This window comes from Frankliniella occidentalis, unplaced genomic scaffold (assembly GCF_000697945.3).
Source record: "Frankliniella occidentalis isolate FOCC.00 unplaced genomic scaffold, Focc_3.1 Scaffold7, whole genome shotgun sequence".
Classification (NCBI taxonomy): Eukaryota; Metazoa; Arthropoda; class Insecta; order Thysanoptera; family Thripidae; genus Frankliniella; species Frankliniella occidentalis.
Genome location: NW_026267137.1, coordinates 2,636,784 through 2,646,707, shown reverse-complemented (window position 1 = coordinate 2,646,707; position 9,924 = coordinate 2,636,784). Strand labels below are relative to the sequence as shown.

At 62.8% G+C, this 9,924-nt stretch overlaps 3 protein-coding genes across 3 annotated transcripts in view; all 3 read right to left on the bottom strand.

Annotated features, from left to right (window-relative positions):
• LOC127750672 (gamma-aminobutyric acid receptor subunit beta-like) overlaps positions 1–9,924 on the bottom strand; it is a gene marked incomplete in the record, with an annotated part of 16,902 nt that overhangs the window by 3,471 nt on the left and 3,507 nt on the right. Inside the window, 1 exon segment of the mRNA XM_052272929.1 lies at positions 9,252–9,409. Within this exon segment, the coding sequence (XP_052128889.1) occupies positions 9,252–9,409 (158 nt within the window).
• LOC113206648 (cilia- and flagella-associated protein 58-like) lies at positions 4,465–7,001 on the bottom strand. Its single transcript, XM_026422816.2, has 5 exons — positions 6,684–7,001; positions 6,354–6,605; positions 5,764–6,273; positions 5,354–5,614; positions 4,465–5,161 (listed from the first exon to the last, which is right to left on the bottom strand). Exons 1-5 carry the CDS (start codon positions 6,999–7,001, stop codon positions 4,952–4,954), a joined length of 1,551 nt encoding a protein of 516 aa, XP_026278601.2. The 3' UTR covers positions 4,465–4,951.
• On the bottom strand, positions 7,054–8,635 carry LOC113201900 (kinesin-like protein K39). Its single transcript, XM_052272935.1, has one exon. It carries the CDS (start codon positions 8,059–8,061, stop codon positions 7,054–7,056), a length of 1,008 nt encoding a protein of 335 aa, XP_052128895.1. The 5' UTR covers positions 8,062–8,635.

Below are 9,924 nucleotides of genomic sequence, written 5' to 3'. Positions count from 1 at the left end.
GGGCGGCGGGGGGCGGGGGCGAGAACGCAGATGAGTGGCCAGCCGAGCGGGCCGTCCAGTCACCAGGAGCAGCCAGGGAGAGAGAGAGGGCTGCGTGTGTGGAGAGTAGAGAGAGTGCGAGAACGACGAGATCGAGAGGGGGTGAGCGAGAAAGAGAGAGAGGGGGGGGGAGGGGCAGCAAGGTCAAGGTGTACAGTGAAAGCATCCTCTTTCATTTGGAGGGAAAGACCCGTTTGAGTAAAAGTATGTGACAAATCAGGCGAACAAATTGTGCCTTTTCATGGGGATGATCTTTCAGTAACAGAACCATAACCAGTCGTACGTTTGGCTGATTCGTTCGGAAGGACGTCGCGGAGAGAATAGCTGGTCGCATGTCGGGGTTTGGGAGGGAGACATACTGGAGATAACCACGCTTGTCTTGTACCGTGTGTCGGGGAATTCCGGGCAACGACACGACAAAGCCGTGTGCTGGTTTGCCTACTCGCTCATGGCCCCTGGAGTACGCACGCCCGCAACACTGCTGACCGGTACGGGGCGCAGCAAAGGAAAGACGCGAGAACCCCGTTTGGTTACGGCGTGCGGAGTAGGGTTCGACTCTCGGCTGTGTATATTGCCGCTCGTCGCGTTTAGAGCGCGAGGGGGGGAAGACTTTTTCCGCCTTCAGACAAAGTGCATGGCGAGATAAGACGGGCAGCCCGCTGACCTGGCAGTCGGCGCTCAGGCCAGCCTCACAGAGCGGAGATTGCTCCGGGTCCGGGCGATGGGCGGCAGGGCGCCGTCCCTGTCCTTGTCCAGCGAGAGCGGCTGCCCCAGCGCGTCCAGCTTCTTCTTGGCCGTGAAGTACATGGACTTGAAGTCGGCCAGCTCCTCGCGCGCGCGGTTCAGGTCGACGCGGTAGTCGCGCACCGTGGCCTCCGTCATGCTGAGCTCGGCGAACAGCGACTTGATCTTCCTGGCGCGGTGCTCGAGCGTGTTCTGGGCGTCCTGGAGGACCGCGGGCGCGTCACACATTCTCAGTGTCAAGTATGGTTGTACGCTTAGGAAATCCCACACTGCTCCTCAAAAGCATACCTTGAGTCTGAGCAGCACGTCGGGCCCGGGGAGCTTCACCATACTGGTACGGAGCGCCAGGTACAGCTTCTCCGCGTCCTGCAGCTGGCGCTCCTTGGCGAGAAGCATCGAGTGCTGCGACAGCAGGCGCTTCTGCAGCAGGTTCACCTTGGTGATGAGGTCGAGCGAGGCCGGGTCGGAGGCCTCGAGGCGCCGCCAGCGGTGCAGGTTGATGGGGGTCTTGAGCTCGGCCTCGAGGGCGGCGCGCCTCTGCTTCTCGAAGGTGAGGTCCTTGGACAGGTGGTACAGCTCGCGGCGGAGGTCGGCGCCCGACACCAGGTCGCGCTGCAGCAGCACCTTCTCCTGGCGCAGCTTGCGCACCTCCATCTTGAGCAGGCGGATGTCGTCCAGGCGCTGCACGTACTCCTCCTCGCCGCTGGTGAGGATGGACTGCAGCACGTCGATCTTGGCGAGCAGCAGGTGGATCTCGTCGTTGCGCCGCACCAGCTGCGTGCCGATGATGTCGCGCTCGTTGCACACGCCGCGCAGCTCCCGCCTCAGCCCGTCCCGCTCGCCCTCCAGCTCCACGATGCTCCGCTTCAGGCCGACCTCCGTCTTCTCGAGGCCGGCGATGACGCCCTGCAGCTGGCGCGTGCGCAGCTGCAGCCCGTTCACCTCGCGCGCCATGCACGCCTTGTCCCCCTCGGCCTTGGCGAGCGCGCGCGCCATGCGCGTCTCCTCCCGCTCGTGCATGGTGATGCTCTCGCGGAGCTGCTCCAGCTCGGCCGAGGAGACCTGCGCCTGCTCCCGGAGGTCGTCGCGCACCGTGCGGGCCTCCTCGTGCAGCTTCTGGTACTTGTTGCGCTCCAGCACGGTGGCGTCCGTCAGGGTGATCTGGCACGACAGAGGCGGAGGTGAGGGTCGTTGGGACAGCGGCGCCACCCCCACACCCTGCCCCGAGCGTAGAAAAGTACCTGCGCCTTGAGCTGGCTCTCCATGTCGGCGCACTCCTGCTTGTAGCGCTGCACCTCCCGCTGGTTCTGCAGCTGCTGCTCGATGTGGATGTCCAGCTGCTTGGCCAGGTCGGCCTTGTCGGCGTGCAGCTGCTCGCGCTCCTGCTCCAGCTTGGCGATGAGGCGACGCTGCTTGACGGCCTCGCCCGCGTACTGCGCCAGCTCGGCCTCCAGCCCGCGGCACTGGCGCTCGCGCACGATCAGGCTGTTGGCCGCCGTCTTGAAGCTCTCCTCGCCGCGCACCACTTTGGACACGAGGATGTCCCTGGCCATCTGGAGGTCGGCGACCTCCCTCTTCTCGTGGTCGACGTCCTGCTGCGTCTTGTCCAGCTCGCGGCCCAGGGCCTTCACGCTGAGGGCCAACTCCTCGCGCTGGGTCTCTACCTAGGGACCGCCGACCAGCAGGGGGTGTTAAAAACACAAATCTCTGTACTCAGTAAATCTATGTGTATGCAAAATCTTCGATTATTATTTTTCAAAACAAGTTGGAGCAGTTGAACAGTCTGACCTGGCGGTTCTTCTGCAGCTGCGTGCCGAGGCGGCTGAACACGCTGTTGAGGCTGTGCCGGGCCTTGTTCACTTCCGTGCGCAGCTTGTTGATGATGTCCTCCTGCCGAACGATTTCCGACGTCTTGTCCTTGTAGTCCTGGCGCACCTTCTCCAGGTCGGCGTGCAGGCGGTCGCAGGTGCGCCGCTGCTCCTGGAGGCGCTGGAGGACGCCGTCGTTGTCCTTGGCCAGCCGGTCGGCGGCGGCGCGCTGCTCCTTGACGGTCTGCGTGAGGGCGGCCACGCTCCGCTCGGCCGCCCGCAGCGACGCGGTGAGTTCCCCCTCCTTGCCGACCTGCTCCTCCCGCTCCGCGGCCAGAACCTCCATCTCCTCCTCAAGCTTCTCCTTGAGCCGCATCTCGCGATGCATGTCCTGTGTCATCTGCTGCAGCTTCTCGCCCAGGTTCACCACCTGCGCCGAAGCGATCGCGACTAGAGCCGGTGGTCTTGCGCTGCCAGGATGTGTAACACACAAAAGCCCACCTGGATGTTGGCGGTGGAGTTCGTCCTGTGGAGTTGTTCCTGAACCTGATACATCTCCCCGAGCTGTTTCTTCAGCTGCTTTATATCCTCGCTCATCTCCATCTCCCTGATGACCGCCTTCTTGAGGCGCTCGTTGTCCGCCGCGGCCTCGTTCTCCTCCGCGGGCGCCACGTGGCGTCGCATCTGCTCCTGGTAGCGGTCGACCTCCTCTCGCAGGTTCTCGATCATGCTCTTGCCGTCCAGCTCGCGCAGCCGGCTGGCGTCGACTTCCCGCTGCAGGTGCTCAACCTGCCGCCGTAGCGAGGCCACCTCCTCGCTCTCGTGCTGCACCTGCTCCATTGTCCTGGTCAGTAGAGGTGGTAGTCAAGAACGCGCGGGTCAGTTGAGGGTGGATGGCTTTCCCGACAGTCACGTTGGCGTCTTACCTGGCCGCGACGCGTTCCGCCTCGGCCAGCCTGGTGCCCTGCTCGTCCACGGCGGCGACCATCTCGCGCTTCACGTCGTGCGCAGTTGCGAGCCGCTCGTACAGGCGAATGAACTCGCTCGTGTAGTTCTTGAGTCTCTCGTCCACGGCCAGGTGCTCGAGGACGACGAGGAACTCGTCCCGGACCGGCAAGAGGGACTCGGTGACGTGGATAGCCTCGTAGTCGGGAACCTAGTGGTAAAGGAGAGGCGGTGCACACAAGAGACCTCACACCACACGCACTTGAAGCGACAGTCACGGCTGGCGTTGTAGCAGTAGCAGCTGCTGGTGTACCTGAGAGTCGGACCGCGGCCGCCATGGTTCTTTCTCGGGTTCAGGCTCCTGCTCCGACTCATGTTCTTGGCCTCGGCTCCGACTTCGCGACTTGCTCTTCTTTCTACCTTTAGGGGATTTGCTCTTCTTCCTACCCTTGGGAGACTTGCTTTTCTTCCTGCCTTGAGGAGACTTGCTCTTCTTCCTACCCCCGGGCGACTTGCTCTTCTTCCTACCCCCGGGCGACTTGCTCTTCTTCCCACCTCCGGGCGACTTACTTTTTTTTCTGGCCCCAGGCGACTTGGTCCTCTTGCGGCCCCGTGGTGTCTTGGGGCGCCCAGGTGACTTGGGGGACTCGGTTGACCTCGGCGAGGAAGCGGCAGGCTCCTCCGCGGGAACATCGCCCTCGCCGTCGCCGCCGTCACCCTCGCCCACGGGACGCGACGGGCTCTTTGACTTGGGGCGCTTCTTGGGCTTCTTGTGGGGCAGCATGCTTAGTGGAGACGAAGACGAAGGATGAATCGGGAGGACACGGAGGATTTGCTACGCGACTGTCGAAACTATTGTTATCAGAGTGGTCATTGTTATCTACAGCGCAGATGGGGGAGCGGCACGGGCGCGGGGAGGGGTGGGGGAGTCCAGTTCACGCCTTGGAGCCCTTTTGGAGACACTCGGCGCCTCGGAGTTCAACAAGTGTCGTAAAAGACGAGTTATGCAGATAAGGGCACCCACCTGTTGGGTCCCAGAATGCGTAGACAAAAGGGAAACTGTCATCGTCACTATTCCATCGTCAGAGCGTCAAGTCCTTTTCTTAATTAATTACTATTGTACTTTATTATCGAAACACAAAACACTTGTTTTCAGACTCAGTGCAGAGGCGCGGTCATTACAACACATTACAAAAGGCAAGACAGACAATTAAAAAAAATTACAAATATGTAAAACATTAGCTAAAAACAATCACAGCTTCCCGCTGATTGTCGATAAAGATAAAGCGATCGAAAACAAAATCAGTCAAGTAGTGAGGTGGACAGGACAAACAAATGAAAACATCGAAGCCCAGCCGGAACACCTTGTGGCTTCCGCGAATGTCGACGGTTCCTGGCCGTGGGGCCTCCCGTCGTCAGCTGACGGGGGCCAGGACCGGGGCTCGGCTCGCCAGGAGCCGGCCACCGTCGGGGCCGCCGGGCGCGCGCGTCCTGGCCGCGGCGCCCTTGGGCTTGCTGTTGGCCTTCTCGAGCCGCGTGTAGGTGGGGCCGCTGAGGCTCACCTCGGCCAACAGGCCCTTGATCTTGCGCTCCTTGTCCTGCAGCGCAGCGCGAGTCAGCATCAACTGCAGCGCCCGGGGGAAGGAAAAACACTCGTGAGGGGCGGGCTGGGCGTGCCGTGGCAAAGCACGGCATTTGGTTAATGTACCATATACCAGGAAGCTAAAGGACGCGGTCTAAAAGCTTAAAATAAAACACTTTTTGTCTAGTCATTAAGGGCGAGTAAACAAACATCTATTGGCGGCGGACATTATTACCGTAGTCGGGTTGGCGGCCGGCTGGCGCAGAAAGGCCTGCCGCAGCTGCAGGTACAGCGCCTCCGTCTCGCGCACGCGCGTCTCCAGCTGCAGCACGACCTCCTGGCGGCTGATGAGCCGCCGCTGCAGCTGCCGCACCTTGACGAGCAGCTGCAGGTGCGGCAGGTCGTGGCCCTCGAGGCGCCGCCAGCGGTGGAAGTTGACCGGTGTGCTCAGCTCGTCCTCCAGGGCGCGCGCCAGGTTCTGTGAGCGCACGACGTCCTGCGCCCCGGGTGCGAGATGGGAATGTTGTGTCAATGTTGACCCAATAAATATGATTTTTCCCCTCATTTCTTCGAGTTTGATTTACAACTTTCTGAAGAATATTATCAAAGTTTTTTAATAGTAGTTTTCTTTGAAGACGCGCATACCTGCACGGCGTGGTACAGCTCGCGCTCCAGCCTCGGCATGCTCGCCAGGCTCCTGGAGAGGAGCTGCCGCTCCCAGCGGAGCCGCCCCACCTCCAGCCGCAGCAGGCGGACGGCGTCCTGGCTGCGCGTCAGCTCCCGCCCGCCCGCCTGTAGCACTCGCTCCAGCGTGTCCACCTTGCGGCGCAGCAGGCTGACCTCGTCGTTGCGGCGCGCGAGCTGGGTGCCGATCACGTCGCGCTCGCTCAGGGCCGTCAGCCTCCCTTTGACCTCCGCGTCGCGGTCCAGCGTGAGCTCGGCGACGGTGTCGCTGCACAGCTTGAGCGCGAGCCGCTGCTCCGTCAGCTCTTCGAGGCGGCGGCCCACGTCGACCTGCAGGCGGTCGACCTGGTCCTGCAGCTCGGAGCGCGCCGTCTCCAGCAACGCGCGCTGCCGTCGCTCCGCGACCAGCTCCCGGTCGCGCTTGGCGACCACCTCCTGGACCTGCTCGACGACTTGCGTGAGCGCCTTCACCTGAGTGGGCAGTGAAGTCACGTGCGTGCAGACCCAGGGCACGACACATATTTGGCTGAAGAGAACAGGATGGCTCAAACCTGCTCCCTCATATCATCCTCCCGCTCCATGGCGACCGCCTTCTGCCGCCCGAGTATGATGGTCTGCTTCTCGTTGGCGTCCTGCCTCAGCTTGAGCCGTGACAGGTCGGCCTTGACGTCCGCCAGGTCGCGCTTGGCCCGCTCCGCCGCGCGCCTCTCGTCGGCCGCGTACTCGGCCTCGCCGTCCAGCCGACGCCGCGCCACGCTCAGCTCCACGGCGAGGCGGTCGCGCGCGTGGCGCATGCCCTCGGTCTACGCCACATCCCAGATTACCAACCCGAGCTTACCCCCTGGCGTCCCGTGGATTACCCCACCGAGACCCGCACGCACCTTCTGCAGCAGCCGCTCTTGCGCGCCGCGCTCCTCCTCCAGGCTCCGCTCCAGCTCCTTGATGTACGCGTTCTTCTTGGCGACCACGTTGACCTGCTCACCGAGTTCGGCGGTGAGGCGGGTGATCCTGGCGACGAGCGCGGCCCTGTTCGCGTCCAGGCCGCGGACGTCCCGCTCGCGCGTGGCGAGCTGCGCCTGCGCCTCCGACAGGCAGCGCTGAGTGGTGCGCCCCTCCGCCTTGCACCGCGCCAAGTCCGCCAGGACGGCCGAGACGCGCCCGCGCGCTCGCTCCAGGTCCCCGCCGAGGGCCTTGTTCATGCTCTCCGACGCCGACACCTCGAGGAATCAAAAGTTCTACCAAGTTATCGTCTCATCGTTGACTCATCCGTGCAGCAGCAGCAGCAGCAGCCACGCCTACTTTCTGTTCCAGCGCGGCGAGGGAACCCTCCAGGTGCTGCATCTCGCCCGCCACTCCCTGACAGCTGGCCATCGCGTTGTCCAGCTCCAGACCGCGGCGCCGCAGCAGTGACTTGAGCTCGGCCACGCGCTGCGCCAGGTCGGCCGACTCCTTGGTCAGGCCGTCGTTGGCCTCCTCCAGCTGCGCGACGGTGCTCTCCAGGCAGGCCGCCCTGATGGCCGCCGTCTTGTGCTGCAGCTCCACGTGGTTGAGCTCGTTCCGCCGCGCCTCCACCTCGGACTGCAGCGCGCGGTACGCCGCCTCCAGGGTCGCGCGCGCGTCCATCTCGCGCTGCTTGCGCTCCACCTCGTGCGCCAGCTGCTGCTGCACCTTGCCCAAGTGCAGGTCCTTCTCCGAGGCGGAGCGCTGCAGCTCGGCCTGCAGGTCTTGCGCCTTGGCCAGGCGCTCGTTCAACGCGGCCAGTCGGATCAGCAGGATGTCGCGCTCGCGCTGCAGCTTGGCGGACTTCTTCTCGTGCTCCATGCCCTGGGAGTCCTCCTTGAGCCCTTTCGCCTGGTGGAGCTCCTGCTGGACCAGCACCAGGTGGCGCCGCAAGCCGTCCAGCGTCTCCAGCGCCGTGTGCTCGCGTGCGGAGGCCGAGTCGCACTGCGCGCGCAGCCGAACCACTTCGTCCTGGAGCTGGGCGACGCGAGCACTGTCCGCCCGCAGCCGTGCAGGCGGCTCCAGCGCGCGGCGCGCCACCTCCAGCTCGCCCTCCAGCGCGTCCACGCGCGCCTGCAGGCCAGCCTCACGCGACTCCACCTCCTCGAGCCGCCGGAACACCCGCAAGAACTCGGTGTGCAGGTTCTCCCAGCCCTCGCGCTGCGAAGGACATCCGAAACACATCCCTGCACCGCGCCGCGTTTGGATACTCTGCCCATAGAGGTTACCGACGAAGGCCACCAACTTGCTCGAGGTCATCGATGGCGGCCTCGAAGTCGGCGGCGAGCGCCATGAAGGAAGTCAACGACTGGGGTGGTGTTGTAGGCGACGGCCTCTCGTCAGCCTCCTGAGGCTCCGGGTGCCGCTCCTGGGCCTTCTTCCTCTTCCTGCGGATCGGCCTCTTACGGCCGCCGGCCTTGGCACTACTCTTAGTGCTGACGCGGGCGGGGACATCATCGTCCGCGGAAGGCTCGATTGCCTCGCCGATTGCATCCTCGATCACAGATTCAAGTCCAGGCTCCATGCCGAGATAAACACAGGGAAAGTATCGCCTCTATTGTTGTCCAACAAGGAGAAAGGAGAACTGAGTGCGGTAGGCACGCCAGCCGACCAGGAGCAACCTGAATCTCGGGGTTTGCCAGCTCGGCTGCCCCTGCAAGAAGTGAAGTATGTGTAGGCAGACCCGCCCAGCAGGAGCGTCCTGCGCGCGTGTCTGGTGGGGCCCCCTGCAAGGAGTGATGCAGGCAGGCCCGCTCAGCAAAAGCGACCTGCGGCTGTGCCTGCTCGGGCCCCTACAAGGAGTGAGGTAGGTAGACCAGCTCAGCAAGCGCGTCTTGCAGGAGTGTGCCTTCTGGGGCCCCTGCAAGGCGTTGAGTAGGCAGGCCCGCTCTGCAGGACTGCCCTACTGCCCTGCGGGCTTGCCTGCTGGGGCCCCTGCAAGGCGTGAGGTAGGCAAGCCGCTCAGCAAGTGCGTCTTGCAGGCGTGTGCCTGCTGGGGCCCCTGTAAGGGGTGAGATAGGCAGGCCCGCTCTGCAGGACTGCCCTGCGGGCTTGCCTGCTGGGGCCCCTGCAAGGCGTGAGGTAGGCAGTCCCGCTTCGCAGACGCGTCCTGCGGGCGTGCCTGACGCGCGGGCGCTATAGGGAGCGCTATGTTGTATGTTGCTGAAACTGGTGTATATTCGTGTCGCTCCTTAACGCAAACGCCTCTTTTAGCACACATATGCGCTTTGTGTGTACAATTTGGATCTATAGGCAGGACTAGATCATGGTTTAATACTGATGTTATCAGTAAGCCATTTCAAAGAACTGGGATGGAAAAACGGAACAATAAACAGGGGGGGGGCTACGAATCTCGGGCCACCTTGCTATACGTGGTATTCTTCTTCCCCAGTCCTCTGAAATAGCACGTTGTAGGGAACGGTAAAACAATAACGCGCGAGACGACTCACAGCTCTCGATCTCCACGGTGCAGTTTTGGTTGTCCAGCGGGTAGTAGTGCAGGTCCATCATGCAGGCCAGCGTGGTGGTGAAGCGCATCCCGTACGTGATGGAGCCGTCACCGTTCAGCCGCACCAGCTTGTTGCGCTCCGTGACGTCGTGCAGGAAGCTGCGGGGGACAAGTCACAGGCTTCAGTAGTCATTTTGAAACAAATTACAAACGAAAGAGAGAGGTTGTAACGATTGGCCAAAAGTCGCGGTTAGGTCGAGTAGATCCATGATCGGAGCGCCAGCTTTCCCGCCTGCTTGGTGCAATTGTAGGAATTTGTTTTTGGCTCCCGGTTGCCTATGTTTGATAAGGGTGGGTCACGGCCGACACATACGTGGTGCCGAAGCCCCGCCCTGCCCGAGGGCAAGGCGGAGCGAGAAATGACGTGCATCAAGAAGGCCTTTGTTGGACCGAGCCACGGCCATTTGGGACCCTGCTCGGACCACCACACGCCTCCTCAGACCGCGCGGGCCGCCCTGAGCTTCCCGCCTAAGGCGAAGGAGGACGCACCCCACCCCAACCCTAACGTGCCGTCATTTCCTCAGCAGCAGCATCACCTGTTTCCGCGGTGCGCGAGCGCGTATGTGTATGAGAGAGAGAGAGAGAAAGATGTAGGGGCGCAGAGAGGGAGAGGG

Excerpts from the sequence above, each read along its gene's own strand:
- LOC113206648 (XM_026422816.2), bottom strand. The coding sequence starts at position 7,001 with ATGAACAAGGCCCTCGGCGGGGACCTGGAGCGAGCGCGCGGGCGCGTC. Across the intron at positions 6,606-6,683 it reads AAGAGCGGCTGCTGCAGAAG|ACCGAGGGCATGCGCCACGC; the intron begins GTGCGTGCGGGT and ends GATGTGGCGTAG. Across the intron at positions 5,615-5,763 it reads AGCTGTACCACGCCGTGCAG|GACGTCGTGCGCTCACAGAA; the intron begins GTATGCGCGTCT and ends CCCGGGGCGCAG.
- LOC113201900 (XM_052272935.1), bottom strand. The coding sequence starts at position 8,061 with ATGACCTCGAGCAAGTTGGTGGCCTTCGTCGGTAACCTCTATGGGCAG.